Below are 24,294 nucleotides of genomic sequence, written 5' to 3'. Positions count from 1 at the left end.
TTTACCTATCCGAGCGATTCTGAGATTGTTTTCTTGTGACATATTGTACTTTATGATAGTGGGAAAATGTGGTCGATAAATTCAATATTTATTAGTGAAAAACACCAACATTTTTAGAAAATGTGCAAAAATTTGCATTTTTCTAAATTTAAATGTATCTGCTTGTAAAACAGATAGTAATACCACATAAAATAGTTACTAGTGAACATTTCCCATATGTCTACTTTATGTTTGCATAGTTTTTTGAACGTCCGTTACAAGGCTTAGAACTCTTGGAGCAATTTCTCACATTTTCAAGAAAATTTCAAAAGGCTATTTTTACAGGTACCAGTTTAGTTCTGAAGTGGTTTTGAGGGCTTTATATATTAGAATTCCCCAATAAATCACCCCATTTTAACAATTGCACCCCTCAAAGTATTCAAAACAGCATTCAGAAAGTTTCTTAACCCTTTAAGCGTTTCACAGGAAATAAAGCAAATTTGAGGGGAAATTTACAAATTCCATTTTTATTTTTGCCGAAATTCGTCTGTAATAAAAAAAAATCTGTAACATAGAAGGTTTTACCAATATTTATTGCCAAGGTTCTGCAGTTTTTAGAAATATCCCACGTGGCCCTAGTGTCCTAATGGACTGAAACACAGCCCTCAGAAGCAAAAGAGCACCTACAGGATTTTGGTGTCTGCTTTTTTTTAGATTATATTTTAGGCACCATGTCAGGTTTGAAGAGGTCTAGTGGAAACTCCCTAAAAGTGACCCCATTTTGGAAACTACACCTCTCAAGGAATTTATGTAGGGGTATAGTTAGCATTTTGACTCCGAAAATACCCCATATGTGGTAATAAACTGCTGTTTGGACCCACAGCAGGGCTCAGAAGGGAAGGAGCGCCATTTGGATTTTGGAGCGCAGATTTTGCTGGATTGGTTTTCAGTGCCATGTCACGTTTGCAACGCCCTGGAGGGACCAAAACAGTGGAAACACCACAAAAGTGACCCCATATGGGAAACTACATCCCTCAAGGAATTTTTATAGGGGTATAGTGAGCATTTATACCACACAGGTTTTTTGCAGAATTTAGTGGAATTAGGCTGTGAAAATGAATATCAACATTTTTGTCCACTAAAATGTTTAATTTTTTTATTTTCACAAGGGATAAAGGAGAAAAAGTCACCCAAAATTTGTAACGCAATCTCTCCCGAGTACGAAAATACCCCACATGTGGTAATAATTGTTTTTTTTTAATAGAAATGAATTAACCTTTGCAGGACTGATCCTTTTTTGCTTTTCCATTGTTCCAAGAGTTGTAGTTTCTATTGACACTTAAAGTACTATATAATGTACTATGAAACCGAAAATAAAATTCTTTGCGGTGTGAAATTGGAAAAAAAACGATTCCTCCATTGCTTTTTGGGTTTCGTTTTTACCGCTTTGACAGTGTGGTAAAAACGACAACTTTATTCCGCGGATTTAAAAAAAAAAAAAAAAAATGTTTTGTATCAAAACATTCTGAGAGCCATAACTTCTTTATTTTTTTGGTCGATTGAGCGGTGTCATTGCTTATTTTTGGCGGGACGAGCTGTCATTTTTATTGTTACCATTTTTTGGTTCACACAACTTTTTGATCACTTTTTATTACATTTTATTTAGAGCTAAGGTGACCAAAAAAACAGTGATTTTGGCGTTTTAAATTCTTTATTTCTTATGGCGATCATTATGCGCTAAAAATTAGTTTTACTTTAGTCTGCGGGTCGGTAGGATTACGGCGATACCATATGTATATAGTTTTTTTATGTTTTGCAGCGTTTGCACAATAAAATCACTTGTTTATAAAATAATAAATTTTCTGTGTCTCCAAATTCTGAGAACCATAACTTTTTTATTTTTCAGTTAAAAAAGCTGTGTAAGGGCCCATGCACACGAACATATTTTTTTCTTCCCGTAAAAACTGGTCTAAATAGGGGTCCATGGTCACAAGTATTCGACCCGTATTCCACCAGTATTTACGGACCCATGCCCGTAAATACGGGTCCGGTGTCACCAGTATTCCACCCGTATTTACGGACCCGTTTTCTCTGCACTAATCGGCAGCCCCTTCTCTCTAACAGGATAGAGAGAAGGGGCAGCCCTTTCGGGCAGTTTCAGCAGTGTTTGAAAGTAAAAAAAAGTTCATACGTACCCCGGCCGTTGTCTTGGTGACACGTCCCTCTTTTGACATCCAGTCCGACCTCCCTTGATGACGCGGCAGTCCATGTGACCGCTACAGCCTGTGATTGTCTGCAGCGGTCACATGGGATGAAACGTCATCCCGGGAGGCTGGACTGGTGGAAGAAGAAGAAGAGTTCTGGGTAAGTTAACTTTTAATACTATTAACTCCAGCGGTAGTCACTGTCCCAGGTGCTAAAAGAGTTAACTGATCGCCGATCAGTTAACTCTTTCAGCACCCTGGACAGTGACTATCCCGACGTCGCCTAGCAACGCTCCCGTAATTACGGGTGCACACACGTAGTCACCCGTAATTACGGGAGCCCCATAGACTTGTATGGGCCTGCCCGTGCCGTTATTACGGCCTGAAATAGGACATGTTCTAGATTTTTCAACGGCACGGGCCCCTTCCTGTAAGCACACGGGAAGGTACCCGTGGCCAATAGAAGTCTATGGGCCCCTATGGGCTTGTTTTTTGTGGGACGGGCTGTAGTTTTTATTGGTACTATTTTTGGGTACATGCGACTTTTTATTATATATTTTGGGAGGGGGTGGTGACCAAAAAAAGTGATTCTGGCATTGTTTTTAGTTAACTTCTTTTTCGGTGTTCACCGTGCGGAATAAATAACATTATAGTTTGGGTCCTTACGAACGCGGCGATACCAAATATGGGTACTGTTTTTTTTAACAGTTTAATTTTTTCCTATAATAAGAGACTACTTATAGGAAAAAATAATCTTTTATTTTTACACTGTTGTAAAAAAACATTTTTTTTTTTACTTTTTACACTTTCTTTTTTTACCTGCAGCTCTGATCGCTGCTAGAATACATTACACTACTGGTAGTGTAACGTATTCCAACTGTCAGTGTGACGTCAGAGTCACTCTGACAGTAAGTCTACGAGGACCGGCCAGAGGCTGGTCCTCATAGGCTTCCATACATGGCAGACCCGGAGGCCGTTGTCTGGCCTCCGGATGCCATCACAAGCATCAGCAACCTCCACAATTGCATGGGGGCTGCTGATGTGCTACAAACCCCCTTAATGCAGCGATCGCAATCGAGCACCGCATTTAACGAATTGCCAAAATCAGCGGCGATGAGCCGCTGATCGGCAACAGTGGAGGGTTAGCTGTCGGGGACAGCTGACCTGCCGGTTCCCGATGCACACTGTCACCGACAGTGTGCATTGGGAACGACACAGTGACTTCCTGTCACTCTGACAGGAAGTCTATCAGGAGGCTGGTCCTGATAGGCTTCCGTACATGGCAGACACGGAGGCCATTACTTGCCACGCTAGCCATCTGCAAACCTCACGATTTCATTGTGAGGTCTGCCGATGTGCTAGAAACCCCTAAAATGCAGCGATTGCAATCGATCGTCGCATTTAAGGGGTTAATTGCCTAAATCAGCGGAAATGAGACGCTGATCGGCAACAGTGGAGTGCCAGCTGTCCTCCCGGTGCAGACAGCGTGCACCGGGAACCGTGCAGTAACTGTATGTCCTCGTGTGCCAAGACACTGGCCAACAGGACGTACAGTTGCGTTGTGCCTAGGGGTTAAATCTACGTCTGCTTAAATGCCATGCCAACTTTTCTAGTCATTTTCCAAATTTGACAAATGACAAGAAAAATCACACATTTTAATGCAAATTTGTCACACGTTGCGATCTGCTTAAAAAAAAAAAATTTGCGTTAAAACCCAGCTTAACTGCATGATAAATGTGGCCTATTATTTCTTTTGTCATACTTACATCTAACTAAATAGTTGACGATGGTCCGCTGTCAACTATGTTGTGATGGTTGATTCTTTGAACAAATTTAAGTAAGGTCTTGATGCTTTTCTTGAAAAATATATCACGAGTACTAAATTCTGGAGAAGGGACGTTGATCCAGGATTTATTCCGGTTGCCATATTTGGAGTCAGGGATAAATTTTCCCCAAATGGGGCAATTGGCATCAGCCTCATGGGGGCTTTGCCTTCCTCTGGATTAACACGGTAGGATTATGTTGGACTTGATGGACCGGTGTCTTTTTCAACCTTATCAACTATGTAACTATGTATATAAAAATTATTATTACTTACCAGTAATGATTTTCCTTTAACCTCCATGACCGCACCACCAGGAGGGATTCCCCGCCTCCAAAAGGACAGGAAACAGTTTAAATTCCCCCTCCTCCTTACCCTCTCCAGTTAATACCACCAGGAGGATAAACATAGATTTTTCTAGGGGGGCCTTGGTTGGACATTATGTCCAATTTATAGTGTTTTATTTGGACTTGACCATGTCGCAGCCTTAGGCCTCGTTTACACGAACGTGATATACGTGCGTGCGACGCGCGTGCTTTTCACGCGTGTCGTACGCACCTATAGTAGTCTATGGGGGCATGCAGACAGTCCGTGAGTTTTGCTCAGTGTGAGTCCGCTGAAAAAAACTCACGACATGTCCTATCTTTGTGCGCTGTTCGCGCATCACACACCCATTGAAGTCAATGGGTGCGTGAAAACCATGCATGACGCACGGAAGCACTTCCGTGCGAACAGCGTGATTCGTGCAACAGCTGTCAAACTCTGAATGTAAACAGAAAAGAACCACGTGCTTTTCTGTTTACAAACATCCAAACGGAGTGTCATAATGATGGTGGCTGCGAGAAAATCTCGCAGCCGCGCATCATACGCTGATGACACACGGAGCTGTTCAGTGCCTTTTGCGCACGTAAAATGCCGCGTTTTTTGCGTGCGCAAAACGCACACGCTCGTGTAAATCAGGCCTTACAGATCTGCTCAATTGAGGCAGAAGCACACTCAGCCCAGAAGGTAGAAACAGCTGTGGTTGAATGAGCTCTAAGCAGCACGGGAAGAGTTTTCTCCATGATCTTATAGGAATGGGGAATCGCTTCTTTGATCCATCTTGAAATAGAAATTTTGCTTGCTTTGTGTCCCTGGTTCTGGCCATGAAACTGGATTAATAATTGCTCTTGACATCCGAACGACTTTCTTCTCTCCAGATAGGTGAGGATACATCTTCTTAAATCAAACATATGAAATTCCCCCTCCTTTTTATTTTTAGGGGATGAACAGAAAGTGAAATCTGGATAATACCTTTGGAAGAAAGTCTGGGAAGCTCTGAAAGCCCTAAAAAGGACTATTAAAAGACAAAGATATCAAGATATTTTCAGACATCTCTACAGTAGCATACCTGAACAAACAAGGGGGAACGACAAGCCGTCGACGGCCTTTAGCCACAGGATAGGTCACTAGTATATGGATAGTGGGGGTCCAACACCCAGACCCCGCACCGATCAGCTGTTTTGCCTCCAGGCACTGGAAGCTATGCAGAGGTTGGTGCCAGAAACAGAAGGCTCTGATCACAGTATAGCGGTCGTCCTGTGGATAGGTCATCAGTATAAAAAGCAGCCCCCAGCCTGGATAACCCTTTTATGAGCTGTTGTGCTGGCCTCCCATGTTCGCTTAAGAATACCTTCTGCCTTTTTATCCATGCAGTCTTTCAATAATCCCATGTCTGTAAACGGTAGTGTGCTTGGAAGTGATTGCTACTGGAGCATCAATTCTGGGGGTCTTAACCCATTCTTGTGAATTTTTTTCAGTGAATGGGCTTTTACGCTTGAAGTTCCTAGGAATAAATAGCCTTTTCTCTGGGTCTGTCCATTCTTTTTTAATTCATTTCTTAATATTCTTGTGGATCAGGAAAACTCTCCTCCTTCTGGAGTCTAGCCCCTCAAAAACGTGATCCTAGAAAAGACCTGCGCTCCTTGACATCTATTTTCATGGTGGCTCTTATAGTTTTAAGAAGCTGTTCTGTATCTTCCGCTAGAAAGAATGGTCTTCCGCTATGATCATCGGATGAATCTTCAGAATCTACAGAAGCCAAATACGTCTGAAATTACGGAGCTGTTTTCAGGAGAAAACAGCTCCTGAATTTCAGACATTTTTACAAGTGCACGCGTTTTTCGCGGCGTCTTTTACGTACGTAATTGGAGCTGGTTTTCATTGGAGTCAATGAAAAACGGCTCCAATTACGTCCCAAGAAGTGTCCTGCACTTCTTTGATGCGGGCGTAATTTTACGCGCCGTCTTTTGACAGCGACGCGTAAAATGACAGCTCGTCTGCACAGAACATCGTAACACCCATTGCAAGCAATGGGCAGATGTTTGCCGACGTATTGGAGCCGTCTTTTCAGGTGTAATTAGAGGCGTAAAACGCCTCTATTACGTCTGAAAAGAGGTCGTGTGCACATACCCTAATTCTCCCTCTTCCTGACAGATATCAGAATCTGACATTTCCGGTGGGATAGATCTAGAGGTAGACGGCATAGGAGAGGGTGGACGGCCCTGAGATAATGCTGTATCCACCTCCTCCCTTATCATACTTCTGATGCTCTTTAGAAGGGATGGGAACTCCTCACTCAACCTTCTCCAAACATCCCTGGCATAATGCTTTCTTGTGTGTAACAGGAAGCGATTTTTTGCAAATTCCACATTTTTTAATAGGTCAGACTTTCTGAGCTCCCTCTTTACCTCCCTGAAAAATAAATATATATATAAGATTTTCCAGTCATTTACTAAGTATTTTCAGAGGGAGAGGGTCTTACCGGGCTGGAGGCTTTAGATGGGTCAGCAGACTCTGCTTGAGACATTTTGGCTGAACTCAATCAGAATTCAGCAAGCAACAGCGCTAAATAAACTAAAAAACGACTACCCATGACAAACTAGGACTGCTAGTTCGAAAAAAAAAAATTAAAATTAGGTGCCGTTTATCAGGCGGAAGTCCCTGCGGCTTCCAGGATGTCCTGTGTGTTCGTACCCTAATGCCATATTCTTCCCGTAGCTGGGGCTCCTATGCAAGCCCAATTAAAATAGAAAATGAAAGAGTAAAAAATAAAAAAATAAGGCCTTTGAGGGACAGACAATAATAATAATAATAAAAATAAAAGATATATATAAAAAATAAAATAAAAAAATGCATAAAATCTACCCCCCCCCCCCAAAAAAAAACAAAACCTGTTCCACCCGCCGATCTTTGTCGTAACACTAGCCCGGCACCAATTACCCTAAAATAAACACGTAATACTTTAAAATTAATGGTAGACTATGACAAGCACAAATAAGAAGTAATTATATTTTAGGCTAACACTTATTACCCCAAAAAATGTGCTAGAAAGCAAAAGAGCATTTTTTTTAAAATATACATATTCTATATATTATAAAAGCAAAAATTATGTGTATAAAAATGGTAGAAAAAGAAACTTGCATTCTCCACAAAAGAAGTTGCAAAAATTCAGTCGCTAGACCAACAAATAAAAAAATAAAAGTTATAGCCGTTTAGCTATTTTTACCGTGCGTTAGTTAAATGGTGCCTGGTCCTGAAGGCTCAAAATATCCCAGTCCTGAACTGGCGAAACTAAAAATAATACAGGAGACGTTCCAAATAAAAATCAGGCGATTCGAGTGTAGATGTATATGCGGGAGTTGGTGGCCAGAGCAGACAGCCATGGAAGAACAATAGCACATATATACACTAGCTATACACGGGCTGTCGGGTCCCTCTGAATAGTGCTAGTCATCAGTTATAGCCAGGACCTGCAGTCTTCCATAATACAATGATTAAAACAATAAACCTGCAGACGTGACAATTTACTGTCAAAAGAAAGGCCAAACTTCACCGGGACTAAACCGTTCTCATGCTTCCTGAAGAAAATCAGGGAAAACAGAAAGGCATGTTATTCTAGATCTAAGCCGGAGGACATCCATCCCACTTTAGTCACTGAATGTAATAAATGTCATGTGTAGAGCACTGAACACTGTGTATTCCAGTAAACATGCCAGATTTATTATTGCCTATTTATCTTCTACCTTTCAATAAATGTACATTAGAGTTTCATTAAAGGGGTTTTCCAGCCACTAAAAATCAATGGCCTATCTTCAGGATAGGCCATCAATAGCATATGAAACCTGCCACGTCTGAACTTACCCCTTAGCCTGCTTTCACACGGTCAGTATTTTGCTCCAGTATTTGTGAGGCCCCATGCACACGACCATAAAACTCATCCGTAATTGCGGACTGCAATTATGGACACACTCACTTCTACGATTTACGGACACCTTCCCGTTTATTTACGGAAAGGTGTCTGGGCCGTAGAAGTGTACCGCTAAAGATAGGACATGTCCTTTTTACAGTCCGTGCTCCCATACTTTGTATGGGCACAGGGCCGAAAACGCAGGCGGTTGTCCCCGCAATCGCGGGCCATGTTTATGGGCATGGCCGTGTGCATGAGGCTTAAAGAGGCTCTGTCACCAGATTTTGCAACCCCTATCTCCTATTGCAGCAGATCGGCGCTGCAATGTAGATAAGAGTAAAGTTTTTTGTTTTTTTTTAAAACGAGCATTTTTGGCCAAGTTATGACCATTTTTATATTTATGCAAATGAGCCTTTCATAAGTACAACTGGGCGTGTTTAAAGTTATGTACAAGTGGGCGTGTATTGTGTATGTACATCTGGGCGTTTTTACTTCTTTTACTAGCTGGGCGTTGTGAATAGAAGTGTATGATGCTGACAAATCAGCATCATCCACTTCTCTTCGTTAACACCCAGCTTCTGGCAGTGCAGACACATAGCGTGTTCTCGAGAGATCACGCTGTGACGTCACTCACTTCCTGCCCCAGGTCCTGCATCGTGTCGGACGAGCGAGGACACATCGGCACCAGAGGCTACATTTGATTCTGCAGCAGCATCGGCGTTTGCAGGTAAGTCGATGTAGCTACTTACCTGCAAACGCTGATGCTGCTGCAGAATCAACTGTAGCCTCTGGTGCCGATGTGTCCTCGCTCGTCCGACACGATGCAGGACCTGGGGCAGGAAGTGACATCACAGCGTGATCTCTCGAGAACACGCTGTGTCTGTGCACTGCCAGAAGCTGGGTGTTAGAAGTGGATGATGCTGATTCGTCAGCATCATACACTTCTATTCACAACGCCCAGCTAGTAAAAGAAGTAAAAACGCCCAGATGTACACACACAATACACGCCCACTTGTAAATAACTTTAAACACGCCCAGTTGTACTTTAGAAAGCCTCATTTGCATAAATATAAAAATGGTTATAACTTGGCCAAAAATGCTCGTTTTTAAAAAAAAACAAAAAACGTTACTCTTATCTACATTGCAGCGCCGATCTGCTGCAATAGCAGATAGGGGTTGCAAAATCTGGTGACAGAGCCTCTTTAAGCCAAAACCAGGAAGAATTACAAATCTTTCCATTATACTTTTTCAGTTTATGCTCCACTCCTGGTTTTTAGCTTACAAATACAGATGCAAAATACTGACCAAAATCCTGCTGTGTGAAAGTGGCATTAGAAAAATCATCTTTACACGGACAGATTTTCACCCGGTACGAGCACCTTTCAGCAAAATAGCATGCCGATTGGCACTCGTTTGCTCTATTCAAATGGAGCAATGATCGGAATGTATGGGGATGTACGATCATTAATACATTTTGCACCTGGTTGGCAGCACATCTCCTGTTTACACGGTAAGAGCTGCCGACAAGCGACCATTATTTTGGGCCGCATAAAAGATCAGAACCGGCGACATTGGCGGATCAATGCCCGGTTTACATTGTCCTGTGTAAAAGGGAATAAATATCTTGCTTGCTTGGAATCGGTGGCGGTCCCCCCGGTGGGGCGTTCAGACATTTATTACCTATCATTTAAGTAATTATTTGGCCTTGCTGTTTGCTAAGCAGCAGTCTGGAGGATGCAACAGGTAAAATCCGTGATCACGGCACGTCCGCAATTCGCGGACTGTACACACATCGATATTTTTTTGCAGTCTGGGCTCCCGGCAACGCAGAGACCGTGGAAACCATGGTCGCGTGCATGGGCCCATAGAAATGAATGGGTCCGCAATTCATCCGCATGTTTTTTAGATGCCATTTAAATTGGCTGAAAAATTCTGCGTGAAGGAGGCCTAAACACCACAAACTAATATGCTATGTATGCAGATTTTATCATATTTTACATAAGACTTTTAACTAACATCCAGCCGCTGTGTTTTAGCAGCCCCCCCCCCCCCAAAAAAAAAGTACCTAATACGGCGTGTGAAACTTGGCCTATAATACAAAACAAAAACAAATTACGTATTTCACTGAAATTGTGGGGAGGCTTTTATATATAAAAGTGGGGCTTATCACTGTTTTCTCCTACGGACGTCAGAAGGGAAATAAATTTACAAAAGTCTCAGGGATCAGGCACGCTGCGTTTGGGCGGGAAAAAAGCAGCATGTCTCGAAAACAAGACCTCGTGCACACAGCCACATTACAGATCTGTAACACGGTGCACGTAGCCTGCTGCCCGTACTTTACCTCTGTTTGCTTGTGATTTTGTGCTTAGCCACATCAATTTGTTTTACACTGATTTATGCAGAATCCTCAAGAGAAATACATTGTAGCATGCTCTAATGCATGCAGCATAAGACTCTATTCACAATTCATTACTTGATTACGTTCGTCCTACGCACATGGGAAAGCTCCCTTGCATACTTCGAACGTATTCATAGGACCCCATGCACCTGGCGTATGCCAAAAAGCGCAACCTGAAGCACTGCGTCCGGGGAAGCTTGGCCAGATCATCACAAGTGCTATGACCGGTGACTTCAGCCCTGGGGAAGCCTGTAACGTCACTGTCCATATATGGACAGTGACGTCAGGAGATTCCCCATGGCTAAAGTCTGCATGCAGTGCGCTTCCAATGCTCAGCCCGGGGACTCCGGCATTGGAAAGCTCCTGACATCATTACCAAAATATGGACTAACGTCGGGAGCTTTCTAACCATACAGTGGTTTCAGTCAGCCATAGGATCCAATGTTTTAAAAAAAACAAAAAAAACATACACTGCACAGTATACGTTTTTTTGCGGGATCCCTCAGGATGGAACAGTGTAGTCTACTATGCTATTCTATCCTTCAAAAAAAGGTATACTGATGTAAACCAGCCCAACAGGGAAGGACACGCTTTTGGTCTCCGTCGGCTAATGGAGATTTCCCAACATAAATGATAACTGTAGGGCACAAACGTCATGTGAAGGGCACCTAAAGTAGATAAAGCTTAAAGGGGTTGGCCAGGAAAAAAATATTTTCTAAGTGTCCCCCAGCATTGGTTTGCCTCCCTAAAACCCCCTACTAACCAGTTTCTGTTTGATCTCCATGGTCACTGCTGCTCTGTTTGTTTACATCCCTTGCTTCTGTTCCTGTCTGTTTCCTGTCTTGTAACCCACCATACCCATGATCCCCTGCTGCATCTGAGGAGACAGCTTGCATTTCCTCCCTCCACAGCATCTCAGCTATTTGCATACTGCCACGCCTCTTTATGTTCACAGGGTCATTCCCTGCTCTAATTTTAGTCACCCAGCTCCCTGCACAGTCACACACACCCAGTAATAATCACACAGGGGGAGGGGGTTATATTCAGGAATGTGGGGGTAATACACAGGGATGTTGGGGGTAATACACAGGGATGTTGAGGGTCATGTAAACCCATCAGCCCTGTGTTTATGTAACCATCGGGGCGTGTGGAGATTGAGGAATAATAACGCCGCCCCTTCTCCTTCTACATCAGAGTAGAAGGAGCAGCGGGCGTGCACTAGGAGAGGCGACGCTCCATGTCTTTGATCAGCCAGCACTTCCGGCTGAACAGCGGGCACGGCACGTCATCAACTACCTTTAGGCTCTATTCACACGACAGGGTCAGAGTGTCAGCCTATAAGCCCTTATTCACACGACAGGGTTTCCCGGCCGGGTGACGGCCTTTCATAAATCGGCCGTCACACGTCTGCGTTAGGAACAATAGACCCCTAATGGGGCTATTCACACGACCGATTTTTTGACGGCCCGGGAAATCCGGCCGTCAAAAAATAGGGACATGCCGGGGATTGGGGATTCCACTACAGGAGAAATGAGTGACTACACTGTCCATATATGGACACAGTGACGTCACTCACTTCTGAAGCGGAATCACCGACCCTGTGGCCGGGGGTTCCGCTACAGAAGAAGTGAGTGACCAAACTGTCCATATAGGGACACAGTGACGTCACTCACTTCTGAAGCGGAATTCCCGACCTGTGGCAGGGAATTCCTCTCCAGGAGAAGTCAGTGACTACACTGTCCATATATGGACATTGAAGTCAGTGACTTCTCCTGGAAGGGGGGGGGGATGGGTGCAACCTACAGGGGGCTGTGTGGCATCACCTGCAGGGGGCTGGGTGGCATCACCTGCAGGGGGCTGGGTGGCATCACCTGCAGGGGGCTGGGTGGCATCACCTGCAGGGGGCTGGGTGCCATCACCTGCAGGGGGCTGGGTGCCATCACCTGCAGGGGGCTGGGTGCCATCACCTGCAGGGGGCTGGGTGCCATCACCTGCAGGGGGCTGGGTGGCGTCAAGGACTTCTGAAGCGGAATCCCCACCGCTGTGGCCGGGGATTCCAATCCAGGAGAAGTCCCTCACTTCACTGTCCATATATGGACAGTAAAGTGAGGGACTTCTCCTGGAGCCATCCCCTACAGGAAGGTAGGGGGGTGCCATCTATGGGGGGTGAATATGCACAAGGGGGCTGTGTGGCACTACCTAAAGGGGGGCTGTGTGGCACTACCTAAAGGGGGGCTGTGTGGCACTACCTAAAGGGGGGCCACACAGACCCCCCTCTAAGCAATGCCACACAGCCACCCCCTAGGTAGTGCCACACAGCCCCCCTTTAGGTAGTGCCACACAGCCCCCCTTTAGGTAGTGCCACACAGCCCCCCTTTAGGTAGTGCCACACAGCCCCCCTTTAGGTAGTGCCACACAGCCCCCTTGTGCATATTCACCCCCCATAGATGGCACCCCCCTACCTTCCTGTAGGGGATGGCTCCAGGAGAAGTCCCTCACTTTACTGTCCATATATGGACAGTGAAGTGAGGGACTTCTCCTGGATTGGAATCCCCGGCCACAGCGGTGGGGATTCCGCTTCAGAAGTCCTTGACGCCACTGTGTCCATATATGGACAGTGAAGTGAGGGACTTCTCCTGGATCGGAATCCCCGACCACAGCAGTGGGGATACGGCTTCAGAAGTCCCTGACGTCACTGTGTCCATGTATGGACAGTGAAGGCAGGGACTTCTGGAGCAGAAGCCCCGGACACAGTGCTGGGGATTCCGCTTCAGAAGTCCCTGACGACACGGTGTCTGGGGATTCCGTTTCAGGAGTAGAGGACCGCTCCAGGAAAAGTCCCTGAAGTCACTGTCCATATACACTTCTGGAGAGTAATCCCCGTCCACAGTTTCGGCAACGCTGTGGCCGGGGATTAGGGATTCCGCTCCTACAGGGATTCAAAAAATCTCCTCCTCCTCCTGCTCACATGCCCTTCAGTGCGGGAGCTCCAAGAGTGAAGAAGAAGGAGTAAGCGTGGACGACGAGACAGGAGGAGGAGGGGGCGTGTACTATGACTGATGACGCTCCGTGTCTTTGATCAGCCAGCACTTCCGACTGAACAGAGGCACGGCGCGTCATCAACTACCTCTACAGGCAGTGGGACCAGAGGCGGAGCTCATAAAACATCCGCCCAGCCCACTGCCTGGAAATGTAGTTGATGACGCGCCGTTCCTCTGTTCAGTCGGAAGTGCTGCATGATCAAAGACACGGAACGTCACAGGAAATAACATTTTTTACCCTGGGTGCAGTCACGTGATGGAAGATCAGAACAGGGTAACGCTGGTACAGGTAAACAGACACTATATTAGAAATGTAATTAAATATGTCCAATTAAGTTAAAACTGAAATAAAATTTATTCCTGGACAACCCCTTTAATCATTGTATAATAGAGAGTTCTGCAACTAAGGCCTCATGCACACTTCAGTTTTTTCCTTCAGGGTTCTATCCGTTTTTGTCACTGATAGCACCCTGAACCCATTCATTTCAATGGCCCCATGCACACTTCAGTTATTTAAACGGATCTGTTCCGTTCCGTGCAAAGTAGAGCATGTCCTACTTTGCTCAGTGATTCAGTGACCGTGTGGCCCATAGAAGTCAATGGGTCAGAGAATAAAACGGATGGCACACGGAAGGCTTCCGTGTGCCGTCCGTTTTTTGACGGATCCATTGCCATAGCAACGGCTGGGTGAGCAAACGTTCGCAGACTCAAAGACTACAGTACACATTCATTCCTGAAGATAGGCTCATATTTTCACTCCAAAACACCCAAAAAAACAAAGTAAGCCAAGCAGAGTCATCTCAAACTGTTCTCTATGCTCTGAAAGCTGCAGAAAACAGCACCAAAAACTTCTTGTAAACGTTCTATGGATGTTTCCTGGGACATGTGACAGGTTCAAATGAAGTTCACATCCGTTTTTTAAATGGAAAAACGGAAGCAAAAGGTCCGTGTAAAACGGAACGGAAACGGAGTGCACACGGAAACAAAAACTGACACACGGATCCGCCAAAAACGGCCGAGAAAATTGTGATGGAAGTGTGCATGAGGCCCAAAGGCCTTATGACACCGGCCAATTTTGGCAGGTGCAACGAGCACCGATCAACGAGACAACTTGTTTGCTCTTGTCACAAGGGGCTATTGTGGGGACGAGCGGTCGTTACTCCGATCACTCGTAACCATTCATTATTATCATGTCGGCAGCGCGTCTCGCTGTTTACACGGGGAGATGTGCTGCCAAAAATGATAATATTTCAGGTTTTTTTTAAAACGATATGACCAGCAGATGATCGAGCGTTTGCTCGTCCATCTGCTGATCGCTGCCTTGTTTACACAGGGAAATTATCGGGAAAGAGCGTTCTATTAACGCTTGTCTGCGCGATAATCGCCCAGTGTAAAAGTGCCTTACTACACGCATGTCTTTATTGTCAGCAGATCTTCTCCTTGCCTCATGTAACAATCTGATCATAATTTTCTAGAAGCAAGAATATTCCAGGTCAAAATCAGTTTTGAGATCCAAAGGACAGTAGTCATGCCAGTGTTTGGTATGCTGTGGTGGTATGTTATTATGGCGGACTATGTTATAGGGTCCCACATGGCTTCAAATTTTACAGGGACACTGACTCCTGTTATGAGGACACTGTGGCCTGGTTATGTTATGGTTGTTGTCACAAGACCAATGTTACTACCACTGTGGCTGGCTGTATTACAGGCCACTTGCTGGCTATATTATGGGGGTACTGTTGCTATAAATGTATTGGGGACACAGTGGCTGGCTGTGTTATGGGGCATTAGCTGTAATATGGCTTACTTTCTGGTTGTACTATGGGGCACAGTGGCTGGCTGTGTTATGGGGGCATTATGGCTTACTTTCTGGTTGTACTATGGGGCACAGTGGCACGTATTATTCACTTTACCTGTCCTTCTCCCCTCCAAAACTTAGTAGTATACATTGTTACAGAATACACGAACATCTGAAAGTGTTATTGCATCTAGTCCAATCCAGCATTCTGCAAAGGTGTCGGAGACTGCATGTCACGGCTACTGCCAGAGCATAGGGAGCAATATGATGTAATGCTACTAGAGGGAATAATGAAGGAGACAGGCAAAGAACGGGGCAGAACAAGTGCAGGGAAGGGCGAGGATGGCACCATGGAGAGAGCCGGAGCATGATGCAGGGGGGCACAGGTAACAGGAGCATGTGAACGAAGGGAGGGGCTTACACCAGGTAGGGAGCACACCAGGACAGACATCATGCTGACAAGAGCCTGAACCCGCACAACGGAAGACATCTTTATACCGAGAGAGAAAACGGCACAGAATCAATCCACATAGACATGACCGATAACGTTCGTCTCTCACCTGGGTGACAATGGCTATCCATGACAGGAGGGAAAGAAGAGTCTTCATGTCTCGATACTGCCCGTGTCCCCAACCAGGGAGTCAAGAATACTGCCAGTCAGCTGGTACTCGCCGCCATGCTGTGCACATGCGCAGTGAGCGGCCGACGGCGTGACTCCGCCCTCTCCGAGTCACAACAATTGACTACACATCTCCCTTCAGTAGTGTGGCGGGGGGGATTTTTCCGTCATCCTCCTCATACTGCAGGAGCTGCTCCCTGGAGTCGTGCCTTACACGGCTGTTATGTAGGAGAAGGGGTGATGGTGGGCACGTTACGCTTTACGTTTAATAAACTTCCCCGGGCAATTTGCTGACTTGCAAGTTGTGGTTTTGTTTTCAGTCAAACGGATTACATGTAAAAACTGGAGGACGACACAGTATATACTCCAGACAGTAGAATGCGTAGAAGAGTGTATCACAACTCCTTATTTACGATATCCATGAGGAGTCCCTTTTGCCATATCCATTATGATTCATATTTCCTCACATAATGGGTCCGCCTGGACTTTTCTGACTAGAATAGGGCACCATTTACACTATTGTGACCGCCGAAACCAAGTAAAGCTGACAGAAAAGAACTAAAGTGCCATCAATGTGGTGGGGGTTCTAAGGCCCTGTTCAGACAGAGTTTTTTTTTATGAGTTTTTTGACGCGGAAACCGCGCCAAAAAACTCCTCAAAAACCGCCCGAAAATGCCTCCCATTGATTTCAATGGGAGTTGGACGAGTTTTTTTTACCGCGAGTAAAAAAACTGCGTCGCGGTAAAAAGAAGCGTCATGACCCATCTTGAGGCGGTTTCCGCCACCAAAACCCCATTTCAATCAGTCGGAAAGAGGTAAAATAAACCTCGACAAGTGTTTTGACGAGTTTTTGTCAAACCATTGTGCAAAAAACGTCTGGAGCAGTTTTTTGCAGGAGGAATTTTCCTCCTGCAAAAAACTCTGTGTGAACACAGCCTAATACCTCCACTGTATAGGCACACAATGACACATGCCGCCCATAGATCCCTATGTTAACCCCTTCCCCTCGTAAACAACTTTCAGATTTTCATTTTCGTTTTTTCCTCCCCACATTCCAGAAGCCATAACTTTTTCATTTTTCCGTCGATATAGTCCTATGAGGGCTTGATTTTTGCGGGACGAGTTGTAGTTTTTTGTAGCGCCATTTATTGTGCCATATATGAAAATGAAAAAAAACAGCAATTCCTCCATTTTTTTTGCGCTTCGTTTTTACAGAATTCACCGTGCAATTTAAAGAACATGTTAACTTTATTCTGCGGGTCAATACGATTACGGCGATACCAAATATATATATAGTTTGTTTTCTATGTTTTACTACTTTTACAAGTGTAAAAAATAAATTTAATTTTGTGTCGCCAAATTCTGAGAGCGATAAATGTTTCCGTCGATTAAGTCGTAGGAGGGCTTATTTTTGTGGGACAAGCTGTCGTTTTTAATGCTACCATTTTGGGGTACGTTCGAGGGTTTTGATCACTTTTTATTCCATTTTTTGTGGGAGATGAGGTGACCCAAAAATTCTGCCGGTTAATTTTTTTTAAGGCATACACTGTGCGGGTTAAATAATGATATATTGTAATAGTTCAGACTTTTACGGATGCGGCGATACTAATTATGTTTATTAATTTATTTTTTACTATGCTCTAGGGGGAAAATGGGAAAAGGTTTTTTTTTTTAACTTTTAATATTTTTTTTTTTACGATAAAAAAACCCTTTATTTTACAAATTTTTACTTTTTTTTTTTAGTCCCCCTAGGGGACCTCAACCAGCGATCGTTGGATCGCTTGCACCATCGTCTTTCTGACAGGCATCTATTAAGCCCTGCCAGAGGCACAAAAATTGCTGACCTGGGGCCCTTCATTAGGTCCCCAGGCTGCCATAGCAACCATCGCCACCCCGCAATTGAATTGTGGGGAGCGCGATGAGCTGCTAGAGGGGGTCACCCCCTCTTTCTAACGATTTAAATGCTGCGGTCGCTATTGACCACGCATTGCACACATACACCCGACACCTGGCTTCTGCAGTGAATTCCGGCCGGAAAGCCACACTTTATTGTTTAAAAAAAGTGGTTCAGTTTTTTGGCCGAAATGTTTGCTGCAAAAAAAATAAAAATTAAAAGGCCCATACTTAGGCCTTATTTACACGAACGTGTGCGTTTTGTGCGTGTTGCAGTTCCGGGTGCCATCAGTGTTTGGTGCGTGGCTGCGTGATTTTCGCGCATGTGGCATCCTTAGGACATGCGGTTTTGATGTTTAGAAAATGAAATGAAGGAGGTGGTTTTATTTTCCCCTTCATTTCTTGAACTGTTGCGCGAATCACACGCAGCACACGGAAGTGTGTCCGTGTACTGCACGTGATTTTCACGCACCCATTGGCTTCAATGGGTGCGTGATGCGCAAAATACGCTAAAGTATAGGACATGCTGTGAGTTTCACGCAGCGGAAACACGCTGCATGAAAAACTTGGAATGTCTGAACGGCCCCATTGACTTACATAGGTCCGTGCAACGCGTGTGATTTTCATGCGCGTATCACGGACGTGTAAAAAAGGCCTTACCCTCTGACGTCCTGTAGACCAGCCTCCTGGGATGATGTTTTATCCATGTGACAGCTACCTGTGATTGGCTGCAGCGGTAACATGGGATGAAACGTCATGCCAGGAGGCCGGCCTGGACAAAGAAGCACAGAATTCTGGGTAAGTATAAGATTTATTTTTTTCTGAGTTGCGATTTTTGCGGTGAAATCTCAGCTTTTCCGCCACAAAAATCACAACATCTGCAATTTGTTGCGGGTTTTACTTCCCCAATGAAGAAAACCCACAACAAAGAAGCAGCGATTACGAAAATACAATAGGTTAAAAAAACGCACCACAGATAAATTTCTGAGCGTTTTTTCCGCTTATCATTTACGTAGCGCATGGATGAGATTTGTTCAAATCTCATCTACTCTGCTGCTACTGTATTACGCTGCGGATTTTCCACAATGAAATACGTTGCAGAAAATCTGCAGTATTTACGCAATGTGTGAACCCAGCCTAGAGGGGTTTTTCCCAGAATCATAAATTATAACCTATCCACCGGATAGCTGATAATTCTCTGATCGCTGGGGGCCCCACCAACGATGAGAAAGGAGGCCCAATTCCTCCTCATTGCTTGGCTGCAGTGAGAACGACATTGAATAGAGCGGTGGTCGAGCATGTGCACTGCTGCTCCATTCAAAGTCTACGGAATGACGGAAACAGCTGAGTACAGCGCTCAGCTTTTTCCGTTATTCTTCTAAATAATTAATGGAGCAGTGGCCGCATGCTCAATCGCTGCTCCATTCGAGCTCCTCCTCACTGTGGTCGAGCAGTGAGGAGGAATGGGGGATTCGGGACCCCCATTTCCACAATCAGCGGGGCCCGTAGCAATCAGAAAATTATCACCTATCCTATTTATGATTCTGGGAAACACATTTTATCCTGTTTCTTCTACTGTACTAAAATGGACGCAAATGATGTGTAATTCTATTGTATTCCTCTCAAGCATAAGACAAATTATATGGCTTCTAATAAAATCGCTGTTTGGATGAAGTAAATGTTTATTACAAATTACAGGGACCAATATGTGTACTGGTCCAGAATGCCCGGCTACAGCCATTCACAAGGAGACAAATATATACTGAAGTAAAGGCACAATACTACGCTAAAATGACTCCCAGGTGACACCACACACAGATTGACACTACGACCTCTGCTGTTTGACACAAGCGAGTATGCGGACTGTACCAAAATCTACAGATGGGGGAACATGAGTGATTCAATGTTAGATTTAGGACAGTAAAAAGGTTGCTTGTTTCTATTAAACACTAAACATAATAGTAAATGTTTGTAAAATAACTAATCTGTTTATAAACCAAGAAAAAAGGACGAAAAGACAGATATTTTAGAATTGGGATGATGCAGTAACCCCCCACAAACTAGTTAAAGTGGCTGGTTCTGGGCCGGGCGAAAGAGGCGCGGAAAGATGGCGGTGAGTGTTAAACGTTTGGGAACTCATTGTGGGGAAAATATTCTAATTTAATAAGGCAGTTCTGTAGTTATACCGTCGATAATAACACTTGTCATGGCGCTAACGTACAGAACGTATTCCACACCTGAGGAAAGTGAGAACCGGGCGCCCGGCCGTGTCATGTATGGCCGGCAGCGTGTGTCAGAATGGATGGGGAAGTGTGGCTGCAAACAGTGTCGTTATAAGTGTTGAAGTGCTTATGTAACTGGGCTTTACCTATTAGCGCCGTGTTCTGTCAACTTCATTCAAAATGTAAAAATGGAGAGGGTGGTCCAGTTTACATAATTTCATTTTATTAAATCGGAAGTCAAAGCTACTGCCAAAACTTGTTCATTGTGTTTCTATCAGTTAGACACACTCGTCTATATTACGGCCGCAAGTCTGTGTCTTATGATGGTGAATAATATAATTACAACTGTAATGGCGCGTGCAAGTACGATCAGAGAAGAACCATGAAGAGGCTGCAGCGCCCCTTCTTTTTTAAGATTTAGCCATGTGCCAATTTAAAAGCAAATTGTTCTATTATTTTTCCAACCTACCTGTATTTGGTCTTGTTTTTTTCAGAACATATTGGGGTTCCATATTGTGTAAAAAAATAAGATATATATATATATATATTTTTTTTAAAAATATGGCAGGAAAAATGGAAAATAAAGTTGAAAAAAATGTGAATGTGTTATTTTAGGTGTTTTTTTTAAATATCTGGTGCATGCCACTGAGTAGACACACCTGAATACATATTTGGCAACTTCTACCGACTTAAACGATACCAAATATGTGTGTATGTCTTACGCGCTGGGCACGAGGTTATAAAGGCACATAACTCGCTTTTAGAGAAAAATTTCCAAAGCTGGTTCGCTGACACCATACGACCATTACAGATGATGTGGCGTTTCCAGTCCACAAAAACATCTGATCGGTCAGGGACCGGCACCCCCGTCGATCGGCTGTTTTGAAGGGGCCACAGTGCTCGTACGAGCGCTTCTTCCCCTCCATTTCCTTTACTGCTCACACTGTGAATCGCAGATACACTTGTAGCGGCGGTTCACAGTATTACAGCTTTCTCCCATTCAGGCTGGGTTCACACGACCTATTTTCAGGCGTAAACGAGGCGTATTATGCCTCGTTTTACGCCTGAAAATAGGGCTACAATATGTCGGCAAACATCTGCCCATTCATTTGAATGGGTTTGCCGACGTACTGTGCAGACGACCTGTCATTTACGCGTCGTCGTTTGACAGCTGTCAAACGACGACGCGTAAATTGACTGCCTCGGCAAAGAAGTGCAGCGCACTTCTTTGCAACGTAATTTGAGCCGTTCTTCATTGAACTCAATGAAGAGCAGCTCAAGATTTACGAGCGTCTCAGACGCCTCGCATAATGCGAGGAGGAGCTTTTACGGCTGAAACGAGGCAGCTGTTTTCTCATGAAAACAGTCTGTCTTTTCAGCTGTAAAAGCCTCTCACCGTGTGCACATACCCTCAAGTGTATACTGTAATACTGTGAACCGCAACTACAAATGTGTCTGTGATTCACAGTGTGAGCAGTAAGGCCTCATGCACACCAGTTTTTTCCTTCAGGGTGCTATCCGTTTTTCTGACGGCTAGCACCCTGACCCATTCATCATTCATTTCATTGGGGCCATACACACTTAAGTTTTTTGGACGGTCCCGTTGCTACGTTCCGATCCAAAGTAGAGCATGTCCTACTTTGATCCGGGATTCTGTGACCGTGAGGCCCATGCAAGTCAATGGGGCCATCAAAAAAACTGAAGGCACACGGAAGGCATCCGTGTGCCGTCCGTGTGTAACGGAGCCGTTGCCTAGCAACAGCCGGGCAGGCAGGAAAACGTAACAGAAATATTACACTAATCGGCAGCCACTTGTCTCTATCAATCACTGATAGAGAAAAGTGGCTGCTGATTAAAAATAAAATAAAAAGCAGTTCATACTTACCCGGTCGTTGTCTTGGTGACGAGTCCCTCCTCTTCCTCCAGTCCGACCTTCCAGAATGACGCGGCAGCCTGTGATTGGCTGCAGAGGCGGTCACGTGGGATCCCTTATCCTGACGTGTGTGACCGCCAGTACAGCCTGTGATTGGCTGCAGCGGCGACATGGATGAAACGCCATCGCTGGAGGCCGGACAGGAGGAAAGTAAGTATGAAATAATTTTTTTTTTCTTTATTACATTAATTACTGGACAGTACCCGAGCGCCGAGCATGGTACTGTCCAGGGTAATGAAAGAGTTACCGCCGATCAGTGCAGCCCATTAAGGGTATGTTCACACACACTAATTACGGACGTAATTCGGGCGTTTTTGCCCCGAATTACGTCCGAAAAATGCGGCTTGAAAGCGTTGACAAACATCTGCCCATTGAAAGCAATGGGCTGACGTTTGTCTGTTCACACGAGGCGTATATTTACGCGTCGCTGTCAAATGACGGCGCGTAAATAGACGGCCGCGTCAAAGAAGTGACCTGTCACTTCTTGGGCGTAATTGGAGCCGTTATTCATTGACTCCAATGAAAAGCAGCGCCAATTACGTCCGTAATGGACGCGGCGTTCAAGCGCCTGCACATGCCGTTACGGCTGAAATGACGGGGATGTTTTCTCCTGAAAACATCCCCGTAATTTCAGCCGTTACGGACGCTGCCGTGTGAACATACCCTAACTCTTTCAGCACCCTGGACAGTACCATGCTCGGCGCACGGGAGTGCACACGGATCCGTCAAAAACTGCTGTGAAAACAGTGTCGGAAGTGTGCACGAGGCCTAAAGGAAATGAAGGGGAAGCGACGATGGTACGAGCATCGCGGCCCCTTCAAAACAGCTGATCGGCGGGGAGACGGGCCACCACCGATCAGATATTGATGGATAGGCTTTATTCACACGACAGGGTCCGAGTGTCGGCCGATAAAAACGGAAATTTTTCCCGGCCAGTTTGCATCCGTTCCGGGCCGTGTTTCCGGTTTTAACAGCCGATTTTGACCCATTTTGCATCCGTTTTTTTCCCTGTTCGTTTTAAAATCGGATTAATTTAATTTGTCAAATTTTTTGCCACACACTTCCCTCTGTAGATAGTGCCACACACTGCCCTCTGTAGATACTGCCACAGCCCCCCCTGTAGGTAGTGCCACACAGACCCCCCCCACTGGAGGTAGTGCCACACAGACCCCCCCCACTGGAGGTGGTGCCACACAGACCCCCCCCCACTGGAGGTAGTGCCACACAGACCCCCTCCCCCCTGGAGGTAGTGCCACACAGACCCCCTCCCCCCTGGAGGTAGTGCCACACAGCCCCCCCCCTGGAGGTAGTGCCACACAGCCCCCCCCCTGGAGGTAGTGCCACACAGCCCCCCCCCTGGAGGTAGTGCCACACAGCCCCCCCTGGAGGTAGTGCCACACAGCCCCCCCTGGAGGTAGTGCCACACAGCCCCCCCTGGAGGTAGTGCCACACAGCCCCCCCTGGAGGTAGTGCCACACAGCCCCCCCTGGAGGTAGTGCCACACAGCCCCCCCTGGAGGTAGTGCCACACAGCCCCCCCTGGAGGTAGTGCCACACAGCCCCCCCTGGAGGTAGTGCCACACAGCCCCCCCTGGAGGTAGTGCCACACAGCCCCCCCTGGAGGTAGTGCCACACAGCCCCCCCTGGAGGTAGTGCCACACAGCCCCCCCCGTAGGTAGTGCCACACAGCCCCGCCCCCTGTAGGTAGTGCCACACAGCCCCCCCCCCCGTAGGTAGTGCCACACAGCCCCCCCCCCGTAGGTAGTGCCACACAGCCCCCCCTGTAGGTAGTGCCACACAGCCCCCCCTGTAGGTAGTGCCACACAGCCCCCCCCTGTAGGTAGTGCCACACAGCCCCCCCCTGTAGGTAGTGCCACACAGCCCCCCCCTGTAGGTAGTGCCACACAGCCCCCCCCTGTAGGTAGTGCCACACAGCCCCCCCCTGTAGGTAGTGCCACACAGCCCCCCTACCTTCCTGTAGGGGACGGCTCCGGGAGAAGTCCCTCACTTCACTGTCCATATATGGACAGTGAAGGCAGGGACTTCTCCTGGAGCATAATCCCCGGCCACAGCGCTGGGGATTCTGCTTCAGAAGTCCCTGACGTCACTGTCCATATATGGACAGTGACGTCAGGGACTTCTGGAGCGGAATCCCCGG

At 45.8% G+C, this 24,294-nt stretch overlaps 2 protein-coding genes across 6 annotated transcripts in view; one reads left to right on the top strand and one right to left on the bottom strand.

Annotated features, from left to right (window-relative positions):
• The window catches only part of SPPL2B (signal peptide peptidase like 2B), a 98,457-nt gene extending 82,269 nt beyond the window's left edge, over positions 1 to 16,188 (bottom strand). For 2 of the 4 annotated variants that reach the window (XM_075862926.1, XM_075862935.1), the window contains exon 1: positions 16,031 to 16,188. In XM_075862926.1, the coding sequence (XP_075719041.1) occupies positions 16,031 to 16,078 (48 nt within the window). In that variant the 5' untranslated portion in view covers positions 16,079 to 16,188. The remainder of the gene's footprint in view (positions 1 to 16,030) is intronic. The other 2 variants (XM_075862916.1, XM_075862908.1) reach the window with 2 other exon arrangements.
• A 3,869-nt stretch (positions 16,189 to 20,057) lies between these two features.
• The window catches only part of LSM7 (LSM7 homolog, U6 small nuclear RNA and mRNA degradation associated), a 43,798-nt gene continuing 39,561 nt past the window's right edge, over positions 20,058 to 24,294 (top strand). The window contains exon 1 of one of the 2 annotated variants that reach the window (XM_075850026.1): positions 20,058 to 20,095. In XM_075850026.1, the coding sequence (XP_075706141.1) occupies positions 20,090 to 20,095 (6 nt within the window). In that variant the 5' untranslated portion in view covers positions 20,058 to 20,089. Of the gene's footprint in view, positions 20,096 to 22,236; positions 22,288 to 24,294 lie in introns of those variants that run through there. The other variant, XM_075850018.1, reaches the window with a different exon arrangement.

This window comes from Rhinoderma darwinii, chromosome 1 (assembly GCF_050947455.1).
Source record: "Rhinoderma darwinii isolate aRhiDar2 chromosome 1, aRhiDar2.hap1, whole genome shotgun sequence".
NCBI classification, from domain to species: Eukaryota; Metazoa; Chordata; class Amphibia; order Anura; family Rhinodermatidae; genus Rhinoderma; species Rhinoderma darwinii.
This window is presented reverse-complemented; position numbering and strand designations above follow the sequence as displayed.